This window comes from Aricia agestis, chromosome 6 (assembly GCF_905147365.1).
Source record: "Aricia agestis chromosome 6, ilAriAges1.1, whole genome shotgun sequence".
Classification (NCBI taxonomy): domain Eukaryota; kingdom Metazoa; phylum Arthropoda; class Insecta; order Lepidoptera; family Lycaenidae; genus Aricia; species Aricia agestis.
The window spans coordinates 14,994,259-15,021,968 of record NC_056411.1 but is presented as its reverse complement, the minus strand read 5'-3'; the positions used below and the strand labels follow the sequence as shown (position 1 = coordinate 15,021,968).

At 36.8% G+C, this 27,710-nt stretch overlaps 1 protein-coding gene across 3 annotated transcripts; it reads right to left on the bottom strand.

The window, feature by feature from the left end:
* Nucleotides 1-1,544: 1,544 nt before the first annotated feature.
* On the bottom strand, nucleotides 1,545-27,286 carry LOC121728433 (serine/threonine-protein kinase Tao). 3 transcript variants are annotated; one of them, XM_042116628.1, is made up of 22 exons: nucleotides 27,045-27,286; nucleotides 26,632-26,715; nucleotides 21,064-21,095; nucleotides 19,598-19,827; nucleotides 19,357-19,474; nucleotides 14,467-14,730; nucleotides 12,709-12,831; nucleotides 12,128-12,368; nucleotides 11,052-11,197; nucleotides 10,010-10,080; nucleotides 9,400-9,698; nucleotides 8,903-9,018; nucleotides 8,351-8,521; nucleotides 7,684-7,895; nucleotides 7,191-7,341; nucleotides 6,867-6,979; nucleotides 4,675-4,801; nucleotides 4,350-4,451; nucleotides 3,811-3,945; nucleotides 3,049-3,207; nucleotides 2,578-2,696; nucleotides 1,545-2,103 (listed from the first exon to the last, which is right to left on the bottom strand). In XM_042116628.1, exons 3-22 carry the CDS (start codon nucleotides 21,085-21,087, stop codon nucleotides 1,980-1,982), a joined length of 3,045 nt encoding a protein of 1,014 aa, XP_041972562.1. In that variant the 5' UTR covers nucleotides 21,088-21,095; nucleotides 26,632-26,715; nucleotides 27,045-27,286; the 3' UTR covers nucleotides 1,545-1,979. The 3 variants fall into 3 exon arrangements, with proteins under 3 accessions (XP_041972562.1, XP_041972564.1, XP_041972563.1); XM_042116630.1 differs by having other exon boundaries at nucleotides 9,400-9,656; nucleotides 27,045-27,285; XM_042116629.1 differs by lacking the exon at nucleotides 21,064-21,095.
* Between the last annotated feature and the right edge of the window lie 424 nt (nucleotides 27,287-27,710).

Below are 27,710 nucleotides of genomic sequence, written 5' to 3'. Positions count from 1 at the left end.
ATTATGACTTCACGGCACGTTCGTTTGGCACCAACTAGCATTACAAGACCTAATTTTGTAAACCTTACAATATGTCACTATGTAAAAATTCTACAGTTTTTTTGTTCTAAGCCTCAACAAACTAAAGCGACGAAGCAAAACCTTTTTAAAAAATAAAAGCATTTCATTCACATCACTATCTTAAATTTAATAACATCGCGATCTCTACACAAATGTTCAGCATACAAACCTTGTCCAGTAGAAGTGAGTTTTAAGCACGATCACATGATAGTAAATATAAAAAGACTTTTAAATTTTTATAACGGACATCATTTCAAGCTGTAGCATTACCTCAGCCGTTACGAGCGTGCCTAAAACCCTCTGCTGCTTCTTAATATCAATACAAAAACTTAATATTTTAGTAAAATAGGAAATGCCCTCCCAGACTATTTATCAACTACTGAAATACTGATACATTTTGGAAGACTTAACAGAAAATATAAAAAAGCTACAAACTCAAAATAAATTTGTTAGTAAATTACATACACACTCTTACAGAGGTTGTCAGAAAAGGGTCTCACCCGTTGTTAATATTAGTGAATATCAAATGAACTCCTCTCCACATTGTCATTTTACACATTTAGATTAAACAAAACAACCGGGCGGAGAGACGGATTGAGACAAACTATTTATTTAGTGTTAGAACTGTCTACAAAACATGTAAACTTAGAAGAGGGAATAGGACAGACGCGTACAGAACATTCACTCTTAAGGCTGCGTTTCCAGTTTCCACCAGAGATGTGTTGAGAGGAATGTGTTTTTGAGAACCAATAGAATTGTCTCATTGACGTGAGCTTGCCATGACATCGCTCAGCACGGCGATGCTATTGGATCTTAAAAACATTCCTCGCAACACATCTCTGGTGGAAACGCAGCCTAATCTATAACTGAATGCACTTTCGACAAAGATGCCTAACGCACTGAACATCGATAGGTTATGCAGTTTCAGAGTTTTTTTACAGGAGTTTATTTATTCATTAACGCTTTTGATTGGCCAAAATGTTAACCAATAAGCACCGCTAGTGAAATGGTAAACCCGTGTCAAAAATCTCAGAAACCGGGCATTACAGTTATGCTGGCAACATTCAGTTTTAAACTAGATGTAACAAAGATGCAGTAGAAAAGGAAGCCCGCGGTGGGAGGGCTAGACAGTCTCAGCAATGATTCTCCGCCGCATGGAATTACTCGGCATCGAAAACAAAATCATCGGCGAACCTTATCAAATTTACTTAACACTAGCTTCATTTTTCACTTCGAATAACAGCCTTAGTCTGTTTAAATATTTTCGCAATAATTATATTATACATGTATGTAAATTACGGCTACCGTTTTTTCTACGAGTGACCACGAATTGTCAAGTTGTTCGGAGACAACGTCGCACGGAACTTTGTGAACCTCCTAAACGGCAAAACATCTTACTCGGTACTTACTACTTTAGTAGATAGGCATATAAAGATGATTTTGCCCCAATACACCGGCAAACATAAATAAAATAACCCAGGTAGTACTAGGAAGCTTTTATCATAAATTATTACATGTCTAAATGAGAACGTCAACAATGGAGATAAAAACTGGCGATAATGCGAGTCCCGGTAGTACAAAATAACCTTTACATCGTATCTGGCATTATAGAGAAAAATTGCGCGTGTACTTTAAATATAGACGGAAATATCATATACTATACTCATGAACGTGTGTGTATCTTTATAGTGTATGTGTTCGAATGTGTGTGTATTTGTATAACTCGTTCAGTAAAGGAAAACTGGATTACTTTAGACCTATTATATAGGTGGTATTCACAGGAAGGTGCGAGCAAAAAAAAATACGGCAACGATTATACTTTATCTGAACGAGTCATACTTGTGTGTGTGTAGGCATGCGCGCACGCGCGTGCCTGTTGTGTTGTGTGGTGTGGTGTGTATGTGTATGTGTGTGTGTGGTTACAGAGAGCCGGCGGGAAAGCTTGCGGAGGAGTTGGAGTGGGCGAGCGACAGCATCGAGCCGGACAGCGACTGCTCCTCGTCGCCGTAGCCCTCGCGCGACAGCTCCGCTATCGCCATCGCACTGAAAATATTTCAATATTCATGTCTAGATAGGTATGTACCTATAAAATATAAATTGTTTAATGCAAAAATTAAATCGAGTGGATACAACACTTCTCTACGATACTAGCACAACGGTCACACTAAGCACTAGGTCCATACACTAAGCACTATCACTGTCCTAGGTCGTAGCCAAGTCGAAGGTTGAATATGAAGAAGGAAGGTGTGGAATATTTCTAGTAGCCATTCCACACTTGTTTACGCGAAACTTCAGTTCGATACGAGCTATCATCAAGGCGACTTCGAAGTGAGAACAAGTGATCAAAAAGTGATTCTAGTGGAACCTTCGACTTGGCTACGACCTAGGACAGTGATAGTGCTTAGTGTATGGACCTATTGCTTAGTGTGAGCGTTGTGCTAGTGGATAAAGTCTTCAAGAGAGTCAGCAGGTCTTTCTCTCCAAATCCTTCGAACCCTAGCACGTAACAATAGTTACCTGAAGCCGAGACGCGCGCTCTCGCTGTCGAACTGCTCGAGCTCTCGCTCGTGGCGCTCGTGCAGCAGCCGCGTCCGCTCCGCGCGCTCTGCCACGAACTGTGCACACTCCGACTCCATCTACACACACCTTTATGGTTCAATTCATCAACAAAATTAATTCTGTGGAATGATCACAGGGGTTCCGGCAAAATGTATCAACATCACGCCACATGGTTACAAATATTATTTGGAAAACTGTGTTTTGCCTTTATTTGTCAAAAGACCGTTCGCGGTGGTATGACACAAGGCCAAAATTATTTTAGTTAGTAAAGGCGTCGACTTGCAACATCGCTAACCCTTTTTTTGAGGGATTTTTCGAAGTATTGTGTGTTTATAAACTGAGAGTATACCATTTTTTATTTTTAAATAATGCTGTGTAGCCTCAAACTATAGGTCCTTTAAAATACTTTTAAAAAATTGACGTGTCTACCTTCTGTTCGAGTAGCGCCCGGCGCACAGCGACCCGCTCCTCGAGTTCGCGGCGCTCGCGGTTGCGCTGCGCCTCCGCCTGCATCTTGCTCTTGCTCTGGTACGCCGTCAGCATGTCCAGCTCGTGCTCCAGCTGCATCTTCAGCTGCTGGCACTCCATCTGGAATAAGATAGCAATTTTTTTTCTTCATATTATAAGCGGATATTTCTATATTTTTAAGGGACTATCTGAACTTTGGTCAGGAGACTTAGCATGGCCACCATAGAAAGGTTTATTCTTACAGTAAAGTAGACAATGTGATGGATAAACATGGGAAATCTGTCAGTTAGCCCGCAAAAACTGTCCTCGTTTCTTTCGCATTTCTACTATGGTCATGCTATGCCTGCTGGTCGAATACTTGCTTAATCACTACTACGTAAACTATACGAACTATATTATGTGTCTTATTATGTGAGTACTTACTAACATTAAGAAAATACGCCATAAGATAGTCTTGTAACGGAATATTAGTTTAACTTTTTTATTTATTTATTTCAAGCAACTTAAATCTATCATTACAGGATTTTACACATTTGATAGATAAGTTAACTCGATAGTTATTTAGTATCTAATTCACCATTATGTTAGATACAATGGTATGGTGGGATGGTGGGAATGTCCTAAAGAAGAACTTAACTACATGGCGTCGTGGTACCGAGCAGCGCCATGATCATATATTCTCTTTAACGATATTTTTAACACATAATATTAATCAAGACTAACCATTTGACTTTCGTCGAGTCGCACCGTCTGCTTCTGTAGCATCTCACTTATACTCTGGTCGTACTGCTCCCCTAGTAACACCAACTTACGACGTTTCTCATCTTTCAGCGTCTTTATTACTTCCTTTTGTCGTTCCTGAAGGAAGGAAAAATAAAAAATTATTTGCGTAACGTCACACAAGTTTGTATTAATAATAACCAGTGAAATAAAATAAAATATATTGTGTTGCTTTAACCTTAAATCTTATATATAAAAATGGATTGCCAAATGTGTTAGTCGCGCTAAAACTCAAAAACGGCTGAACGGATTGGACTGATTTTAGTCTTAAAATATTCGTAAAAGTCCAGGGAAGGTTTAAAAGTGACACGAAGTTCACCGGGACAGCTAGTAAATTATATTTACGCAAACATTGATATGCTATTTTTGCTTTGGATCGGGATGAGTGAAAGGTTTCGAGGGGGGCCTTTGCCCAGCAGTGGAATAGTATAAAATCATCTGATATATTTAATATGCTAAGTTATAATAGTCATGGCACTTACTTTTGGTGTTGACTGTAGAATTTGTGCTTTCAATGCTTTGTACTGGCGAGTCTGTGTCTTGCACGTATCTCGGAACTGCTTACGAATCTGCATCTCTTTTTGCTAAACAAACAAAATTAATTTATTAAGTAAAAATTTATAACAAGAAAACACATATTTCATTGCAAATGCAATGCCGCATTACACGTACGAGCGGTGAAGCTAAAAATTCAAACTCGTCGAATCTCTCAGTATAAATAAATACAATTTTAACGAAAGTTTTGTGCTAATATAATGATCATCCTCATAAATTCACAGAGGTAAAACAAGTGTTAACGGAGTGTACCTTCAAGCTCTTGGGCTGCTGCTTGAGCTCGAGCGCGTGTTTCTTGCGCAGCTCGTGCTCGGCGCGCTGCATGTAGTCGCGCTGGTTGGCCAGCTCCGTCGCGTGCTGGTTCGACAGCTGCTCCTCCCTGCAAAAGTTTACAATAATTATTAACTACATACTATCGACTACTAAAATAATAGTTTTTATCCCGGAAAAATGTACGGTTCCCGCGCGATTAACTTATTTCTATGCAACGAACTTGCAAGCAACATCTTGTCTAGTGCTCTTTAAAATCAAATTTAATAATGTTTTGACTGTTTTATTTTTTTCTATTCATGCACATCATGTATAGCATGTTTTCCAATTGCAACACTAGAGCGCATTATGTAGCTACTAGATGTCCCGCGCGGCTTCGCCCGCGTAATTTAGAAATTTTACGAAAACCGTACATTTTCCCATAAAAATATCTCGTATGCTTCTACTCCCTTCACTTGGTGTACTCTATATCTGTGTCAAATATTGCCATAAAAATTGCTCCAGTAGTTCGTAATTTCTAATATTTCCCCCGTTTTTCCCACATTTTCCTGAGTTTCTTCGGTCGTATTAGTCTTAGCGTGATAATAATATATAGTCTATAGTCTTACTCGATAAATTAGCTAACACTGAAATAAGTTTTGAAATAGGAAAAGTAGTTCCTGAGATTAGCGCGTTCAAGCAAACATACTCTTCAGATTTATAATATTAAGTATAGATTTTTTTCAATTATCGCTTGACAAACTCGAGTCTCGATTTAAAAGACTATGAAAAGTACCAAAAATAGGGTCATTATAGGCTCATAAGTCATAACCATGGGACGATGTATGGTATAATATGGTAGTGATGATGATGATGATGATAATGAATTTAATTTGCATATTAGCATATGCTTTCCGTTCTTAAAACAACGCCGAAACTCCCAAACTTGTATCTATAAAGAATCAGGAGTTCTCTCAGCACCTTCCGAACCACGGTATACCAGGTATACCTCGGTGCAAAATCTTACTTGTTGGTAGCAAATTAGCATAGCAATTATTCTTCACTAAAACGTGCAAGACTAATGCTGGTCTCCGCATCCCCCTTCGTCGTCTTGTTGATACGTACAACAAGTACTTTAATAATATTGATATTTTTGCCCTATCTGATGGTAAAAAAATTAAAAAACAAGTCATGGAAACTTTGATAAAAATAACGTCTGAATATAAAATCTAACTTATTTATTAACAGTTTTGTTTTATTTTGCATTGTGGCTTTAATTTTTTATAATTAGATACTCAATTATTATTTTTTTAAATTTTTATAATGTAGATTCTAATCCTCTGTTATACTCTTTTTAACTTTACATTGTAAAATATGTCCTTTGTATTAATTATTTTTAATAACTCTAATTTCTTTTCATTCTTTAATAATATGCTATTGCTGTTTTGTATCTAGTCTTACTGTCATATATTTTTATCCATTTTATACACTGTACTTTCCGTTTTTAATCTGTGAACAATGGTGTGGGTTATGTGTTTACCACTTCTATTATATAATTGTATTAACTAAGATCTAACATATAACTGTTTATTGATCCTAATAAAGAAAATAAAATAAAAATAAAACAAATGCTTAGAATACTTCTCACGAAACCGAAGTCACCACATGTTTCCATATAAATTTTGAGGAGTTTCCTCGATTACTTATGCATCCTTAATCAGATCACCACTTTTGTGAATATAATACCAAATTGGGATGATACCCTATATACCAAAAGAAAAATTTTGAAAATCGGTTGACATACGGCAGAGTAATCGATGAACATAAGAAAACGAACATAACACCTCCCCCATTTTGAAAGTCGGTTAAAATTGTAGCCTATGTGTTATTCTCATGTATAAGCTATTATATTGTAAAGTTTCATTAAAATCCGTTCAGTAGTTTTTGCGTGAAAGAGTAACAAACATCCATACATCCACACATCCATACATCCAAACAAACTTTCGCCTTTATAATATTAGTAGGAAGTAGGATAATGCTCAACGTTGGAAGTTTACTAGCAACTGCAGCAACATTTAGCACATTCAAGCACTCTTAAACAAACTATTCAAGTTCCAATCAAGCATTAGCAAAGTGGCGCACCCACAAAGTTAAATTGAGAGCAAATAGAAGAGTATCTTCTAAACCACTGTTACCTGAGCGCGTGCACGCCCTTCTGCTGTCGGTACTCGAGCTCCTGCGTCTTCTCGTGATGCCGCAGCAGCATCGCGTGCGCCTGCTCCAACTGCTGCTGCCGCTTGTTCAACTCCTGCACATAATAATATGGCAAGGTATAAAATTCTATTTATACTTTTTTTGGCAAAAAGGGCCAGTATATTCGAAAGCAGATGTGTGTAATGCATGTTGACTAATAACAATAATATTTTATGATTGAGCTTGTTTTCCCGAGAATTAATCAAGAATAAATCGATTAAATCAAGAATAAATCATGAAAACATATGGGGTTAGAAGGCACTGACCTCTCTAAGCAGCTCTTGCTCCTTGTGGTGGACGGCGAGCATGCGGTGTCGGCTGAACCGGCGCAGCTCCAGCTGCAGGTACTTCCGCTGGTTGCCGATCAGCCGCTTCTCCTCGTCCGCCTCCGCTTGTTTCATGTTATCCTTCTGGGACCTGGAAATCATTTTATTATGTGAGTAAACCGCTAAAGCAGCGGTTCTTAACCTTTTTGGGTGGTGACCCAAAATATAAATATATGTCCGACCCAGACGTTTTGTTCATTTTCCAGAGAAAATAAAAGTAAAGAATTCCCAGTCCCGCGTCACCAATCCTTCCTCTGCATGTTACTGCCACGCGTGGTAGATATGCATTCCAGTTTGTGTCAAGAAGCGATCTTTAGAAGATGTCGATTACGGCGCTAACAATGTCCTAGGACCGATCTTATACCCTCTCGAGGATGAATCAATGGTCTATGGTAGTGGTCACGGACGCTCTAAATATTACAAAAACACTCACTGTAACGTTGCATCTCGTTGACGCTTAGGTGTGGCATCGTCCATACTGAGTTCCTTTTTCCATCGTTCCTTGTTCGCCTTATATTCGCGTTTGCGCTGCGCCTCGAACGTCTTCCGCTCCTGCTCCTGACGCGCCGTTATATCCTTAATGAGCTTCTTCTCGGCCGCAGCGTTATGCTTTTGTTTTCTTTCGAGTTCTTGGGCATGTTTCGTCTGAAAGGAAATATTTATTTTAGCAAAATAGCGATTAGGGAAAACAAACTCACACTATTAGTTTAGCAATAGGAGAATGAGGTATGGAAACCCTAACTGCGTCTTATGGGCGTTACCACTTAAAGATATCACCAATGTTTATCGTGTGTCACCTATGTCCTTAGTATCGAAGAACTTTGGTGAAACATAAATGATGTAAAAAACGTATTTGTGTTACATGGCCCTAAAACGGCTAGCGACAGTTTTGAAAGCGTTGGTTAAAACAGGCATTAGTGTAGCAATGGTTATATGAGGTATGGGATCTTGAGGGGGGTAGCTAGTGATTATTTGTTGATATAATGACTTTTGGTTCTGATAAAATTATATATCTGGAAGTAAGAAGAAGAAGGGCGCTCGAGTCGTTCATACGCCCGAGGAACGCCCACGCTCAATGTGAGGTCAGCCTAAGAATGTACCTGCAGGCGCTCGAGCTCTCGCGACAGCTGCTGCAGTAGCGCGTCGTACTCGCGGTCGAGCTGCGCCTTATGCGCCTCCACGTCCGCCTTGCACCGCTCCTCCAGCTTCAGCAGCGCCGCCTGGTGCTCGCGCCGCATGCGCTTGTACCCCGACATCTGCTCGTGCATCTCCTATACAACAATATATAGCTGTTACTCTTGTGATTGTTACTATTACGTCTAAGATATATGAAGAAAGGGAAGATATAGTGCACCATCGAAGACATCGATTCATAGTCATTTGGACCGGTGTAATATGTCAATTTTAATGTTAGTCGTGATCTGTCGGCAGACAGCAAGGTTTGAAGACACGACCATATTAATACAATCATAATGACGGTTACAAGATCGGATAAAAGTACTTTTTAATAAAAATAAACCATTAAACATTACCATCAACATAAGAGTCAAAATGTGTTATCTAATAAAGCTGTTTATTATATTGTTTGCCAAAGCGAGGCTTAGTTATTTGAAGCTTTAATTTACACCTGTAAAATGGAGGTTACATTATACCTGATTGTGTTCCTTTTGTTGTTTGGTAACAATCATAGTAGTCCGAATAGTCGCAAAGTTGTTTGCACCATGCTCAGACACCAGAGATATCGCAGCGGAGACATTATTGCTAACACCTAAAAATTAATAAGTAAAGGTTAAGTACAGATAAATTATTATCCTAACACACTCACATTTTATAATGATATACATAATATTTAAGAAAACTCCAAGTTAAAATGATCATAAGACAAACCCAACTTTGTCCAGCTTTAACCGGATGAATGACAAATAGATTAATAGCTCATATAACTCTATGTAAATTACATTATAATATTATGAAGTGGCGGTACCCACTATTCGCCTCGCAATCCTACATCGCGCTATCGAAGTTTCGGAGAACGGCAAGAAAATAATAATATATACAACATCTGAAATGACGTCAGCGGGCTTCGGCCTGACCGAGCATGCAATCTCGCTCGGTCGGAAGATCCGGTTAAAATGCTAAATTGACTGACCCTGTCGACGCTGCGTGTTGCGGTTGTCGTCGGCGTCGGCCCAGGGCGGCGGGGGGTGCGGCGCGGGCGGCGCGTTCACGTACTCGCGGTACTCGCTGGCGTGCCGCTCGCGCTCGCGCTGCGCCTCGCGGATCGCATCGCTGTTCGCGTAATCGTCGCCGTAGTTCTCGCACAGCGAGTCGCGGTTCGCGTAGTCGCGGAGCGCGTCCCGGTTCACGTAGTCGTCGTGCGAGCCCGCCAGAGGGCTGTCGCTCTCTCTGCGTAAACAGCAACATAAGTTTAGCCATCGCTTGCCAGCTCTGAAAGGGAACGGTGCGCTCAAACGCGGTGCGGCTAGTGATCGTGCAAGCGCGTGATTAGTCGTGTTAATACTCCCGGACGATTGCGTCGATGACTGATAATGATAAGCCGATGTAGAAGAAATTTGATAGAATAAGAAACGTGATTAGATGATATCATATGTATATACATATTCTGATGTAGATGTGATAAGATCTTATTCCAATCAAATTGATTTAGTATAAAATAAAAATGTAAAAGCAATTTTCACACGTGTTTATAAATTTGCTGCTTAGTATTATGAATATTGCTGCAATACAATAGTAATTACCTTGAGGGTAGTGGTTGGTGGTTATACTGTTGATATAGAGGCTGCTGTTGGTTCTGATGATTAGCATTAACCTGAAAGGAAATATTATTGAAAAAGTCACAAAATATATCGAAGAAAAAATGCGTACAGGGTAACATAGAACCTCCTTCATTTTCGAAAGTCGGTTGTAATCAGAAGATGAATTAATAATATTAAGAAAATATTTGAGATAACTTGAAACTCATTATCACCAAAATGAGCATCTGAATTGAACAAATATGTAAATACGACGGGTCGTGTGACTCATTTAAAGCAATATCATTGTTTCTTCTGTGGGTAAAATAATAGTGAGAGAGTAATGTTCCGCGAGCCGAACACCAAATAGAATTCTACATCTGCCGATTATAAATAATATTATTAATTATAATCGGCCGAAAACAAAATTCCCAAAGTGTTTTGTAGCTATGCGAAGTAGCTAAAGCTCCCTCTGCATTTTTTATGGACTGGCTTTTAAAAATGATATTCTACGGCTATCGCGTCGCTATAATATATCGATGTCCTGACGACCTACTTAAGGCAGATGTGTTTCATTTACTTGATATTTTTGAGGGATTCTGTTCAGGCATTTCGGATAAATGACCAAAGCTAGCCAGGGTCTCCCAGCCATCACTGGTAGTGGTGGATCCACATTTTTGACGCCTCCGTGGTCCAGTAGTTTAGAGCGTGGCTCATGACTCTCGAAGGTCGTGGGTTCGATCCCCGCGTTCGAAACGAGTTATTTCCAATTTTAGTTAGGACAATGCAGGCTAATCACCTGATTTCCTAACAAGTAAGAAGATCCATGCATCATCGAGTATGCATGTAAAAAATCCGTCCTGCGCCTGATCTCTCGCACCTCGGTGGTGTCGGTCGTCCGTCCCACTGGGTTATGAGAGTAAAGGAATACAGAGTGCTCTTGTGCACTTGCGCACACACTTGGGCACTATATAAATTACTCCTGGGTAACTGGCCTGGTTTCGATGAAACAGGCGAGGGAAGTATTATTATAATATTGTATACGTACATTGTGATGTCGTCGTCGCAGGCTGCCAGAAGAGGAGCTCTGGCTGGAGGCGGCGGCGACGCTGTGCTGGCTGTGCTCGGACGTGGCGGAGTTCGACTTGGAGCTGTCCCCGCCCAGCGGCTCCTCGGCCGCCTCCTCGCTGTCCCCTGCACACACAAATATTTTAAACTGCACAGTTACCCATTTGCGAGGCCCCGGGCAGAAGGTCTTAGGGAGGCCCTGGGCGCCAAGTCTGCGAGATCCATTGTCTTACGAAAAAATACCATGCGAGACCCCGGGCGATTGCCCTGTTCGCCACTCCCTAGGGCCGCCACTGATACTGCATGTGAACTGCAATTATTACGATGCGGCGAAATTTCTTTATGGCGTGGGAACCACACATTTTTTCGGGACTAAAGGCCAACCCACACATACCACAATCACATCACGTCGCAACGACAAAATGCTGTCAAGCAGTGGTAACGTGTGAATAGTGTCGGTGCAGCTTTTTGTAGTTGCGTTGTGGTACCGACAAAATGTCGACGTGGTTGTGTTAGGTAACCGGTACTATAGCTGCTATAGTACCGGTTGACCTGCAAATACGTAATACCTACTTACAAAGTACAAACAATGAGTTATAGCCCACAGGAACTGAGTATTTTTTGGATAAATATCCTATGTATTAATCAAGAACCTAAGTCGGTAGGTAAAATTTACCTGTTGTGGACCTTAATCCAGCTATCCATATCCACATAAGGTGCACAAAATATCATAGAATATATGACTTTTTACTAATTAAAAAACAACACAAAAATTCCGGCTCTAAAGGTACAGTTCCGATCTTTGCCGCAAGCGAACGCGACCGGCAAAAATTGAAATAAAATATCACTATGACATAGGCTATAAGTTTCACTTTACTCTACGCCACAAGCGGCGGCAGCATGGGTCGCTACACAAATGTCAGTAGAAAATGATACCTATTGTCTATAGACAATTAAATATCATAAAGTGGCAATTCATTTGAATTTTGGTCGATCGCAGATAGCCGCGTAAAAGATCGAAAAGTCACTTAAGTCAAGTTCCATGCAAAAACATACCAATAGCACTCTCATTATCGCCGTCGACCATCAGTATCTTCTTCATCTTCCGGTAGTTGAGGTTGTCGAGGTCACGCACCGCCGCCTTCGTCCTCTGGATGAGGTCGACCAGCACGTTGACGGACCGCGGCCTCGTTACGAAAGGATGCGACAGCAGCTTCGTCGACGACGGCCGGTCCGCCGGGTTCTTCTGTAGACACGCCTCGACGAAGTAACGGAACGTGTCCGTCCATTCCGGTGCCTGTGACAAGGGTGTTTATTAAAAAAGAAATCGACTTTCTTCAGTGTAAAAGTTTTGTTGGAGTCGAAATTTGAATTAAGAAAAACTTAAGAAAGCTCATGATTCATGAATGGACCAATATATTATTATGTAGTATGGTATAGTAGTATGGCTTGTATTATTAGATGTGTAGTAGTACTATAAAGGGACAAATTCGTCTATGATTGTCCCTTGTCGACGTCGATTGGGCGGAGATATCGTCTCAATCATAGTTTTTGATTCAAACAATGATTAAAAGGGGCTTTAAACAATGTTGAGGGGCATTTGAATACTACAAAAATATGGCGTTAAAAATACTTACCGATAATGTAGGTGAGTCATTTTGAGCAATGTGGTAGAGAGCTGACATGGCGTTCATGTTAAAATATGGTGGTTTTCTTTCGGCGAGCTCGATACAGGTTATACCCAGGGACCAGACATCCACCTGATAAACAAAATAATATTATTAATTGCTAGGACACCGTTATTTTTAATACCACTAAAAGTTGCGCGCCACTCCGCTTGCATAATAGCAGTATCTCGAGGTAATAGTACACTTTTTGACTGCAGCGACAGGAACGCCTAGTAAATTATTACCTTCAGAGCTTACGCGCAGAGTATAATCGCTATTATAACTTGGCGCGCTATGGTAAGGACATGCTTATAGTAGGGGAGATAGTGCTATCGTTTGCTAAGTCATTTCATACCGACCAAATTTTTGTCCAGCGGTAGCTTAATATTTATCAATCAATATAATTAGCGTCAGTCGCCGCACCCGTCGTAGGATGTTAACTGAGAGTTTTTCAAAGTTGTAAAAAAAATAATTGCGAAAAGTGATTTTATACCGAATGAAATTTTTATGGATGATTATTGAGGTCATGCTTAACCAAAAATGCACCGTCAGCCGTATCGCAGACGGGGGATTTAACGTCAGTCGCGTTACTGAACTATGTTAAAAAAATTAAAATATAAAGTCATTTCATACCGTACAAAATTTATACAGGTGAATGTTGATACCTTTTTAATAATAAAGACCACCATCAGTCGTTAATATGCGGGTGGAAAGCCCGTCAGCCAGCGATATAAGCTATAACCAATATAGCCCTACTTCGCGCTCAATGTATCCTGTAGCCGTCGCGTAGACGACATTTCCACCTGCAAATATTCAGCTAACGGCGATTTTCGTTTGAATTAACCATAAAATTGTCTCACATAGCAATTTTAAGTAATTAATTCAATAGTCAATATTTGTGAAGAAGTATTATATACATTTTACTTTAAAAGCGCCATCTCTTGTTATATGCTAAAACTAAAATAGCACCTACCAAACCTAAGCGTGTATAATCTAGATATGACCTTTATTGGGTGCGAATTGGGATCTTTTTAATGTCGATTCAATACGATTTCCAACAACAACTTTGAGATACTCTCAATTTTTATTCCACCCATACTGCAGTAGCTGACGATCAAAACTCTTATGTATTAATAGAATAGTATTATTGTTACGATTTTCGCTCGGTATGAAATGACTTTTTAAAATGAACGCGACCTCCTCTACTATTAGGAGTTAAATTAAAAGCGCGCGATTTCATATATTTTGTTGCTTCATAAAGTGGCCTATTGGCCAAGGGCCAGGGGCAACCAGAGCTTTATCTTTGACAAAAGTTAGGTACACGGTACGCCCTTATCACTTGATACCTCCTACATCTACCGTAAGCCAAACTCCATAGTCGCTAGTCGTTCCTCCCTCTATAGAAGACATATACAAAAAAAACTTTCAGCTTTTATGAAACGACGAAGGTTTACTTACTCTATAGCAGTGTTCCGCAAGGGCACTCTGGTGTGCCATAGCCACTAGTTGGTGATCCCCAAAAAATTAAATTTTACCTACATAATATAGTAGTTCTACTATCATAGTTTATAAGTACCAAAAGAAGGCAACATCTCAGGAAACTCGATGGGAGGAATATTAATTGGGAAGAGAGCACGCTGATTAATTTGTGGTGTGCCTCAAAAAATTTTCATTTTTCTAGTTGTACCTTGAACAAAAGAAGTTTGCGGTAATGGCGAATTTTATTACCTTCCCATCATACTGTCCCTCGTCCATCGCCAGAATGACCTCCGGGGCCATCCAATACGGTGTGCCGACGAAGCTGTTGGCCGGGCACTTGATGCTCGCCGAGCCGAAGTCCGCTAGCTTCACGATGCCGTTCTCGGTGAGCAGGATGTTCCCCGCCTTGATGTCCCGGTGGATCCGGCCCAAGCTGTGCAGGTACGACAGCCCGCACACCACGCCCTCGCATATCGCCGCTATCTCCTCCTCGCGCAAGGGCCGCTTGTGTACCTGACGTCATCATAAAGTTAAATTGATTGCCATAGGGCTTCTCAGACGGACTGCACTTGCCAACGGCAGATACAACTGCAGCCGTTGACAGTTGACAGCTGTAGTTGTGTCTGCCCTAGGCAAGTGCCGTTCGTCTGTAAGAAGCCTAACACAAGTTTTATTTAGCATAGGATTAGACGTCGTGATGCACACTGTCTGCTTTAATACTATTGTACATTGTTATGTGTATTTAATAAAGAATTTGAGATTTAAAATTTCAAAAAACAACTCTCTACCAAACTCTAGTAAGTCAGACATTGGGATGCAAAATATTGCACTGATCAAATCACTGGAAGTTGCTTACAAACTTTCATAAAATAGATAAAGCCAAATTTTCAAGCACTGTGCAGCCTGATGATAATGAAATACAAGTGTCTCAAACTGTCTCTGCTATGTATAATGTTGCATCAGGAAAATTGATTCATAGACGGTGGACTCGTGTCATTTGGTTGGGCTGGGCCAGATAATTTTTGGCCAGATAATTTTTAAGTCAGTGTTTACCGAGATTGAACTGTCGGCTAAGTTTGACATAACCCGACCATCTAAGATAGATCTACAATCTGCCTATGAACCAACTGTTCTGATGTACTACCAGAGAAGTTGATTCCTAGGCAGATGGCGGACCTAAGTAATTTGGTCGCGTTAAGTCAAATACATCCGATCGGATGTTGATGTGTTCATTGGTCAATGACAGCTAACTAAACATTGAATTAACTTAAGCCCCTACATGACGTAGGTTCGTCAACTGCCTAGGAATCAATTTCCTCAATGGTACATTATCAAAATTTAAATTTTAGAACTACATAATATTTAGATGTTATCTAGTTCTATTACATATTCAGAGCATAATATTATTCTTTGGAAAGTGTTAATCTATCCTCATTATAATATTAGTGTTCTTAGTAGTTGTTGTTGTCAAACAAGTAAGTAAAAGTCTGATGTTTAGACTTTAGCCACTGAGCTACGCAAGTGTGACGTATTTCAGCTAATTTACTCAAAATAATATTATGTATAATATTTATGTTACGCAACGAACGAGAACCACGTAACACATTAAAAAAACTCAACATTGGCGAGACAACGATTACCTGTAAATATATAATACAAGATTGTATTTTTAAAAGCTTTTATTTAACTTGCTCTGTATGTATGTAAGTATGTATGTTCGGTGAAATTTTGGAACTCAATTTCGAAGCAGTTATATTTAACCAATTGAGCTGAAATTTTTTACTGGAAAAAAGGGTTGTCAGGGGGTGAAAATGCGTAAATTTGTTCAAATTAAGTTAGTTCCAAAAATTCATAATAGATGGCGCCGTGCGTCTTCTACATCGCGCTGACACTTGCTCTAAACTATAAGAGGTGGTATCATCTTACATTTAAGTTTCGATTTTTTTTCGATTGTTATATCTATTCTACTGTATTAAATAACTCAGTACTTTATCTGTGCAGTGACGTAACCTTAAACCTATCAATGACAAATAGTTTATGGGTAAAGTTGTGTAATTGGGGGGCTAAATAAGTTTTAAAATTTGGCATAAAATATAAAGTTTAATATAAAAAAATGAAATACTTATTGTGTGCACACTGCACAGCTGTATTGATTTAAGGGGTAACAGGGTTTTTTTATAAAAGCTTTTGACACCAATTTTGTTGACATCGCGCTTTATAAACTGAAGTCTACGCGGACGAAGTCGCGGGCAACAGCTAGTTGTTTAATATATTGAGGTTATAGCCTAATTGTTAGAATTTTTAGGAGAAATTTATTTTCTTCCTTTCATAGCATTTAAATAAAAGCTTTTTCTAAAAGTTTTTTGCTTATAATTTATTATTTTATTGATCGCTTAAACTTATAACGAAAACCATATTGGGTATAAAATTATAATTCTCTCTTACCCTATTTTTATGAATCTATGAATCTAAAACATGTAGTTTGTGTAAGATAATGTTAAGATGTATTAAGTAACCTATAACAGACTTGAACTCATTTGAATAATATAAAACATGCAAAAAAAACTTGAAAGCTATCAGCTTTCTAGTCTGCCATATACATTATACGCATAATGCGTATACTTAGTTAGAAAAAAAGGTCGTAGGTACATTTGAACAATAACTTAATTAGCATTTTACTTAGGTAACTGAGTAGTATGGAAGATGAGTTTTGATCATTTATATCTTTTCAAAATCAAAATAATATTAAAAACGTAATAAATTATGCTAGTGAAGTTTAAAACTAGTGTTAGAAAGATTAAGATTTAAATGAATGCATTTAAGTGACAGCTGAACAGCTCAACTGAAGAGTAGACTGTAGTCATTTATATACCTTCACAAGAACTTGAATTTAATACCTCGATCATGGGAATCGCAGACTCAATAGATTTTCAATTGTTATGCAACAGCCGGGTGCCGCTTGGGGATTGATGTGTTAAATGCTCTATGATTATACAGTACATTGATACAGTAGCAAGTTTCATAGTACATGTTGGACAGGATTGAAACGCTACTATCAATGTAAATTATATCATTAAAATAATAATAATTATTAACATTATTATGTTTTTGCATAAACTTAATTCACATGTTTATAAATTAGTAAATAATTTAGTCTTAAAAGTCTGGTATAGATTCTAGGAAAAAAAAGTGTTCACGAGATAATTCAACACAATAGTGATAAGACGCACTATTGATTAAAAGATGACTCAATAGTTTTAATTCAGTCATGTCCTTACATTCTCGGAATTTAATGACTTCAATAGAAAATCAACGTAATATATTTAAAAAAATTGACCTATATATAAATTTATTATAAGCACCGACATAATCTATACTAATATTATAAAGAGGTAAACTTTGTTTGTTTGTTTAATTGTAATAGGCTCAAAAACTACTGGACCGATTTAAAAAATTCTTTCACCATTCGAAAGCTACATTATTTACGAGTAACATAGGCTACTTTTTATTTTGGAAAATATAGGGTTCCCTAAGATATTTGGGTTTTTCTGACACAAGGTGAAAAAAATCAACCACAAAAGTTACTTATTTTGCGTACGCTGCCTAAACTATAAAAGATAGAACCATACAATGTTCTAAGTAAATGTAGGTCTTATCTATCTACAAAAATGTCCGCGACACACTATACCTATCTATGTCGGTTGAGGCACAACAACCATTTTTTTATTTAAAAATCTTGATTTTTTTTGGACTACATTTAAAAGTATTTATTTTACTCATGCTGATATAATCCTTATCAAAATAACTTATTTCATCACTACAGTACAGTTTGTGTAGATAATATTTTGTCTTTGAATGATTAAAGTTGGACGTTTAGTTTAGAAGTTATGGCGAAATTAAAAATTGCGATTTTCGGTGCGCCCGTTTCGAAGTGGGCGCTACCAATGCGCCGCGCAGTACAGCGAAGATTATGACCGGCCCGGCGGCTGGTGAATCTATACTAATATTATAAATGCGAAAGTATCTCTGTGTGTCTGTCTCGCTTTCGCGCTAAAACTACTGAACCGATTGTAATGAAATTTTGTACACAGATAGTCTAAGGCCAGAGAAAGGACATAGGCTACTTTTTAACTGGAAAAAGGGGTTGTATTATATAATTCGTTCAAATTAAGTTAGTTCCAAAAAACTCATAACAGATGGCGCCAAGAGTCGCCTAGATCGCGCTATCGCTTGCTCATATATATTTCTATAAGAGGTGGTACGATGTTGAGGCGAGCTTTTCGATTCTTTCGATTGTTATACACGTTATCAATTAATAACTCACCTACCAACTTAGATATCAGAAACAACAGCGCCAAAACTACTGAGCTGATTGTAATGAAATTTTGTACACAGATAGTCTAAAGCCTGAGAAAGGACATAGGCTACTTTTTTTACTGGAAAAGGGGGTTGTAAGGGGGTGTTTATGCGTAAATTTGTTCAAATTAAGTTAGTTCTAAAACTCATAACAGATGGCGCCAAGAGTCGCCTAGATCGCGCTATCGCTTGCTCATATGTATTTCTATAAGAGGTGGTACATGTTGGGTTTCATTATTCGATTCTTCCGATTGTTATACACGTCATCAAATAACGCACCTACCAACATAGATATCAGAACAGCATACCAATAATAAATACTAAATAGTTTATGGGTAAAGCTAAAGTTGTGTAATGCAGCTAAGTTGTGTTAAGCTAAATAAGCGCCCTTAAAATTTAGTATAAAAAAGTTTAATTATAAATGTATATTATGTGCACACTACACGGCTGTTTTGGGTATTTTGATTAAGGAGTAAGCACACTGAGACGCGACGTGCCGGGGCTCATCGCAAAAATCCGCCTCCATACAATTTGTATGGCTGAGCCCCGGCACGGCCCGTCTCAGTGTGCTCACTCCTTTAAGGGGTACCAGGGTTTTAAAAAGCTTTTGACACCAATTTTGTTAACACCGCGCGCTATAAACGGACGCGTCCACGCGGACGAAGTCGCGGGCAACAGCTAGTCTATACATAAAGACAGTTTCACTCTTAACATTATGATGAAGTAGGGATGGAGTTTATTTGCATGTCTGACAAATAATATTGATGAGAAATAGTGTCTTACCTCTATTATATCAGATGCAGAGCCGACACAATACTCCATTACCAGCCATGCTGTATGCTCTCGTTTGTAGCATCCCTTGTATTCTATAGTGTTTGGATGTTCAAGTTGCTTCAAAAATCTACAAAAAAGGCAAAAATTATTACTTTGAAAGTTTGAAATATTTTGAATTAAAATATTTGATACCAATAATTGTTTTGCGTGACCGAATAAAATCAACAGTTATTGTAAAATATATACTTACTTAATCTCTTTCAAGATATCTTGCCACTTCTCCTCGCTCTGTTTCCCCAAATAAGACATCTTTTTGATGGCGACAATCTCTTTGGTGAGATTGCACCGAGCATAATAGACCGCTCCGAAAGATCCATGACCGATCTCACGGAGGTCTTCAAAGATCTTTTCTGGATCATGTTTATTGAATAGCTCGGCTATGTCTGGGTCCTTTAAACTGCCTGGACGAGGCATTTTGTTCTGTAAATAAAAAATATATTTGACACAAAATCATATTATATGTATAATGTATATTTTATGATTATAATAACATTAATGAGTGATATTATGTACTTATATTTTTAAATACTTCAGAATATGAGCAAATGTAAGCCACCACATGGCCACCAGTAAATTCTTCTGAATGATGAGTGTTAGTTTTTTAAAAATTGAAATGATGAGCACATGAATGAAAAGAAAATCATACTAGTTAACAAGGAAATAAATGAACTAGAACTCTATTTGAGCCCATTCATAGATATATTAAGTATAGCAAACTTTCTAATAACAGACATGAATAAAATTTAAGTAGAAACCCATACGTCCTAGCACATACATAATATAACAATTTGTAAGTACTGCACTTACTAAGTATTTGAAAAATTTGACTGAAACAATAATAATAATAATAAAATGTTTTATTCAAACATAAATACAATACACTGCACACACTAAGCAAAAAAACAAACAATAAACCAAAAGAAAAAACTCACTGACCGCCATTATTTAATAGAGGTCAGTGAAAAAACTGCTTAACTAAAATAAAACATACAACAAAAAAAATGGCATCCTTAGGCAGTGCACTGCATAATGCCGAAAAGGATACCCACTCAGGTGTATTACCATGGCGCAGAACACTGCACCGCGATACCTGATCTTCCGTGGTTCCTATAAACAACAACTATAGTTTCTAGAGCACTGAAAGTATTAATGTTTAGATAAATAATAGACATAATAATATGTAAATACACCTTCACTTTCAAGTTCTTTTATGACTCGAATTTCAGAGATAGATATTAATGCTTAAATTAATATAATTGTGATTGAGTACTTATAACAGTCACAACCAGACTAAGTTTGCATATTTTTGACATTATTATAGCAGTATCATCCAAAAATGGCACCAGTTTTGTCACCTGTGCAGTCACAAATACAGGAATGCAGTAAACAACACAGTGACAGGTGTATAACTTTATATATTTGTGTCCTTATAATTAACTACATTGCATCTCAAAAAATGCTTTAATAGTGGCAGAACGTAGCACAAGACTTTTGCATAATATTGGGTCATTAATTTACATTTTGTACCAATGTTTTCTAACATTACAATAGATATTTAATTCAAATATTTCAAGATGTTTGAACTACTGTTAGTAAAATGAATTAATGCAAGCAATGTTAGGATGATTTAACAATACAAAAGTTGCATATTTTTACCTTGGCATCTGTCTGTCTGTACATTCAATTGTCTGAAAAAATAATGATAATCCTGTTTGTTAATAATTTCAAGATACTTAATATTATGTTTTATAGGGAAATAATAGGTAACAAAATACCATTTATTATTTTAGTCACAAAGGATCCTCAAGGGTCGCAGTGACATCAGGGCTACTTGACCTGCCTTCAGCACAAAAAAAAAACATTTCTTTTACTAAAAAGTAATCCTATTTATTCAAATACTTCATGCCAGAAAACTTGCAGGAATCTAGTTTAGTAAAATCCTATTTGGATCCTGGATTATTTTTCCCTTTTCTTTTTATCATTACTAGCTATTTGACCGAGCTTTGCTCGGTATTTGATAAAACACGAATAAAATGACATTTTCTGAAAAAGATTCCTAGCTAGATCGATTTATTGCCCCCGAAACCCCCTATATACTAAATTTCATGAAAATCGTTGGAGCCGATTCCGAGATATATATCTATACATCTATACATATAAATAAAATTGGAGTGTCTGTTTGTAATATTGAAAGAACTGTTTTTTACTATATGCATATGAATCTATACGATACATACGATACATACGATACATACGATACATACACCAAAACAACATTTTTACAATTTTTGTCTGTATGTCTGTCTGTTTGTTCCGGCTAATCTCTGAAACGGCTGGAGCTATTTTGCCGGGACTTTTTTTGTAGATAGCTGATGTACTAAGGTGTAACTGAGACTGGGTTGCACCAGAGGCGTGGGTAAAGTTAAAGTTAAATATGGCGTCCAAACACCCCATATTCTCATACGACATCTGTCAATTTTTTCGGTTATAGTTAAAGTTAAAGTTAGTTGGTGCAACCCAGTCCTAGGCTACTTTTTAACCGACTTCAAAAAAGGTGGAGGTTATATTTTACTTTTTTCATATTTGTTTGCGGACTATCTACCTTTGTTACTTTATTATACTATATGTTGACGCGGACGAAGTCGCGGGCAACAGCTAGTATATATATAAGTATATTACATATTTGTTGAACTAAGGTTTGTGGTTGTTTTGTTTTTTTGAGATTTAAGGGTTTCACACACAGAGCAGGTAATGTAAAGATGAATATTACTTGTAGCACAATACATCTCGATACATCTTTCTATAGAAATCGTCAGGAGACCACACACACTATAATGTATAATACTTTGAAATCTTCGTATCTTAAGATACAGAGCTATATGAAAATATATACATTTATAATATTTTGATACATCTTTACATCTCGACACAATTCCGTTTATACTATACATCTCTTCTCTTCATAGGATGTTCAAAAATTTCTGTGATTACCTATATTATAATATATTAATATTATGTATGATAGAGACACACAGTGTTACCACCTCAGCACAGCACTTCAAAGCAGGCACTGCAGGCAGTCTGTTTCCCAGAGACTAAATTTTCAATCAAATATCTTCAATCCACATTGTTCTGTTTTAAGCACATGTAACAATCATCTTCTGATGAACTGAATCTAGTACAGGGGTCCCCAATCTTTTTCAACCTGCGACGCAGTTGCACTTCAATATTTTGTTACGGCGCCCTACTCTACCCATCTATTAGAAAAAGCTACATAAATAAACACCTTTAATGATTACTTAAGTTAGGTTATGCAGGTAAATAATAAATAATAATAACCTACCTGTTTCACTTAATCTTATATATAAAATTCTCGTGTCACAATGTTAGTCACCTTGGAAATGGCTTTACTGATTTTTACCAAATTTTATATGTATATTCAGTAGGTCTGAGAATCGGCTACTGGGTACTTTTTATATTGATAAGTGCATTTGTTGAATAAATAATAGTAAATTATTACAACTCGAGGCTGAGGGCGACCATTATTTGTGCGACGGGATAGCAATGGCCGTTGCCATGGTGACATACTCATTTAGTCACTTCAATAAAATAATACGGGCGAAATACTTTATATGGCAAAGAAACGTTTCCCGGGACAGCCAGTTAATATTATTATTTTATTTTTTTGATATTTTTGGTTTCGGATGAGGATGGAGGATCGACTCACGGCGCCCCTCTTGCCTTTCCACGGTGCGCCAGGGCACCGCGGCGCACAGATTGGGAACCCCTGATCTATTAAATCTAATAGCAAGTAACTCAAAGGGTCTATACTCTATAGTATTACGACATTAAAAATAAGAACAGCCTGTATAACACCTTAGCAGGTAAAAAGTGCGTCAAGTGGGACATATACCATTAAATTGTAATGAGAGATACATTACATTACCTGTTGTGTGTGTGATACATTAAGATAATTTAAAGCTATACATCCTGGGATGTAACATATATTAATATACAATATACATTACCTGCTCGGTGTGTGAAACCCTTAAAGGTTGTGTGTTATTTTGGTTTGACAAAATTTGTTATTTAGAGACAATGATATTCTATGTTACTAACGTAACTAGATTGGAAGTTTACGGTAGCAACGCGTTGCCACTTCGAAGATGCCCGCAGGCATATCTCACATACATAATGACATAACGAATATATGACTTGACATTGTCTTTTGAACAAAAAAGTGGTTACGCATTTCTGAGAATCTTTTGTAAGACATTGCTACTCTAGTATTTTAGAAACTCATTGTTTAGAGATATTTGTACTTTTTCTAAATATAATAATGATTTTTTTTAATTCATTATATTGACAACGAATTGCAAAAATTCATTACAAGTTGCTATAATTATTATTAAGGTTCCACTGTATTACAGCTGTCAAACTTGTTTAAAACTTTAAACCGATACTGCAACATACATCATATTGATCATTAAAATAATTTGGTATTTACAAATCATTATGAATGGTACGGGAGCCCTAGAACAATTTATTTTTTATTACTATCAAGCAAATTTTTTGTTAGTAGCTTTATTTTGATAAGACGAACAACATTTTTATCCTACGAATAATAAAAACTAAGGAAGAGTAACTCCATCAAAAAAAGTGCACCAAAAGGCTACAAATTGTGACCCGAATACATGCATATTTATGCATGTGTTTGGTACACATTTTTCGTGTATATATACTCGGGTGACATTCAACTAGGTTGACATGACAATTTTGTCAAATTCATTTTACAATTTGTTTACATAGGTTTGTTTACTTACTTTTTACGTAGCTTTTTACAATATTTTTGTTGTTAAAATGTTTAAATGCCCTGTGAAATGGTGTAGAAGTCATACAGATACGCCTTTTAATGCAGGAATAACCTTTCATCTGTAAGTGAATTGTTTAAAATTATGCTTAAATTTCTTGTATTTTTGTCGACCCAAAAAATATGGTTTATTTAAGTTGGATGCTAGGGTATTTGCGTAAAATTAAGCTGGTCTCTTTGTGTTTGTCTTATTAAATTAAACATGTTATTCTAAAAGTGCAATAATCAAAAAATAATTTAATTACAAAATTTTTACAAAGTCGCCATGGACAGTGTTATGCAAGATGTAACAATTTAATCATAAACGAAATTTTAGGGTCTGGCTGACATTATACTAAATGCGTTATAAGATTATATGGGTATTCTTATATTTCTTGCTACGAATTTTTTTACAACAAAACAAAAAAAACATACTTAATGTAGTAAATTACGTTCAATCGACAAAAACAAATAAGTACTTATTTCCTTTAATATTGTAAATAAACAAAAATAAAAAACTGCTAACTGTTATTAAAATATTATAATATATTAATTGTGAGTTGTAAGTACAAAATTTACGTAATTTTTTAATTTCAATTCTATAATAATTATACATAGATTTTTGTAATCTGAAACTGTCTTCTCTAGATGCTCGGACAGTTTTAGATTCGCCCGAGTCGTACAAGGTTTGTTCATAATTATTACATGTATATTATTATTATCGTTGTCTTAAGGATCAGAGGAAAATGTTTGATTTTAAAATAATATTTATGTGCTTGTTTCTTCGTGATAGTAGATGTGCTTGGTGTATATTGCATAATACTATCCGCTTTTGACAAATATTGTCAAATATTTTTTCATAACTATGACAATGACAATAACCTAAGGCTGTCGTCCGGCGCGCAATATTATGATACGTTACCTGGGATACGACCTTGGCGAAAATCTGAATTGTCATATTTTAGTGTTCGAAAAGGAGCCAAATTTAAAACGGTTGAAGTATGGAAATTAAGTTTCCTTAGTTTTTATTATTCATAGCTTTTATCTGAAAAAATCTTGAAAGTGGTAGCTAACAGAATAGAAAGGATTTCATATTTTGAATTGGTGGTCCTAAAATATGGAATGTTTTATATTCTGTAGGACAATGTTAGGTACTCATAAAAATGTTGTTTGTCTTAAAAAAAAATGAAGCTACTCACAAAAAATTGTGATGTGAAGTGACTTGTTAGTATTAAAAAAAAATTGTTCTAGGGACCCCATACTAAAATCATAATGTAATTATTTGTATACTAGAGATCGCCCGGTTGAAATTTGACCTCAAATAAAATATTAAATTATAAGTTTCTGTATTGAAAGATTTTCTATTGATATTCTATTGCCAAAATATTGACTTTATTATTTTTTAGACTTCCTGTGACAGTCTCTGATTAATAAAGTCAAATGATGACAGACTGGCCGTGTAATAACTGTCCACTATCTATGATCCAATAAAACAAAACTAAATCTATTTTCAATCTGAAGACAAAGACTTCTATTTAAACTAAGGTAGATGTGGCATAAGCACCAAATGTTTTGCCGTTCCAACAGAGCTAATTCACACTGTTGCATTCAGTGTTCATTGGCGAGCTGTATGCGACAGTCATATGCGAAACTACGAAAAAGTGTCATTTTAAGTGTATATGGGGCTGTATCTCCTTATAAAACGCATTTGAACTGTAAACTTAAGTTTCATTACTATTATTATTAATTTGTACATAATTGTAATTATCGATTTGAAAATTTTTCTTAATTTGTAATAGACTTTTTACTACGTAGATACTTTTAATTTGTGTGTGTAATGTATTGTTTTAGGATTGCTTTTCAAATGACATTTCGTAGAGTACAACACGTCTAACTCAGTTTGAATAGAAGTCTTTGTATGAAGGGTCCATTGCTATTATCAGGAATGTCCAAAAAAATTAAAATTATTTGACATTGTATGCTTTACCTATTTTGTGTTATAATCAATAAATTCTGACCAGAATTATAGTCTTCAGAATATTATTGATTTGTGCCTTAGAGTGTGTCTTAGATTAGTATATATAATAGATCTAAGTGTCTTAGATTTGTGTAATTATCACAAATGTATTGTAGCAAAAGCCTAAAATAATATGTACAAATAGAATAATTGCAGTACTTACTGAATAAACCTTTTAAGTGTAAATGAAGAATTGGACAAAATACTGATAAGAATCAACATATTATATATAAAAAACTGAATAACTCATTCTGTTTTTTCACCATTTCATTTTAATAATATAAAATGTATGGTACACTCCTTTGAAAAGTGTTAAGTTAATGATTTAGTAAGACAAAGATAAGCTATGAGTACATACTGCTTGCGCCAGCTGTGAACTGGCAGTGTCCGTCAGTTAATTAGAGCACTCCCGCCGCCGCGACCCATCCTCCGCACCCACTATCTGCAACAATCGGAAACTGAAACCGATAACGGGCCACGCCACTCGCGGGGTATGGTACCCCCCCTTCGACAATTTTGTGTAGTATTAAAAAACTGGATTTCGACTAAATGTAATAGTAAACAAGCGCCCGATGCATATAATCTAATTAGAGCTCTCGCAGCAGACAGACCACCAACCCACTAGGAACGGCCGAGGTTTGGATCACAGTGGGTAGGGTCGTTCGAGTATGATACGATTTCAGCACATGTATTTTAGCATCTGAGGTTTTATAAAGCTGACTCTAAACACAGGCTTATGAACGAAAATATTGCGAAATACTTGGCACTTACAATACAAAATTTCGCCTCAAAATGGCGTTGGGTTAATAAGAGATTACAGCTTTTTGTTTTATAAGGCACACACTTTATTGTTTATTATAACTGTTTTCACCAGTATTTTATAATTCAGTCCATTAGATGCATTTACTTTGAAGAGACGCGTTTTCTACGATTTACTACAGTTGTAATAAATATAAAACTTTCCCGTAGGTACTGAGTAATTTCTCACTTCTCAGCAACCTTAACTACTTGCGCCCTCTTTAGTTGCAAAACGTAAACATAATATAGAATGTCCTAGCAACATTACATTTATCTGTCAGATTTCATTTTGTATTTTGGCAATAATATTTTTAAAATCAATAGAGTCTTCTGGAACTCTGGAGTCTGGACCTCCGAATGAGGGATTTTCATTTATATTTTTTAATTTTATTTTTAACAATCTTAACTAGATGACGTAAGGATAAACACTTCTAGATTTTCTATTGGTTCCTCACCGATCTGAAAATATCTGCAGGTTGGCTGGTCACTGACTACCAACTGACTACATATGGGTTGTGTTTCCAAAAAATATCAGTGTACTGTCAAGTGTGACATGAATCAAAATATCTTAAACCTAAGCGATCATTGGCCTAAGCGATTAGGCCAGTATACTGGTAATAGTTTAGGAACACGCTGTCA

Bases quoted from the DNA above. Each gene is read 5' to 3' on its own strand.
- LOC121728433 (XM_042116628.1), bottom strand. From the start codon at position 21,087: ATGTACAGACAGACAGATGCCAAG. The intron at 14,731-19,356 runs GTAAGACACTAT...TGATGACGTCAG, and splicing joins CTGCATCTGATATAATAGAG to GTACACAAGCGGCCCTTGCG. The intron at 10,081-11,051 runs GTACGTATACAA...ATTTCCTTTCAG, and splicing joins TGCGACGACGACATCACAAT to GTTAATGCTAATCATCAGAA.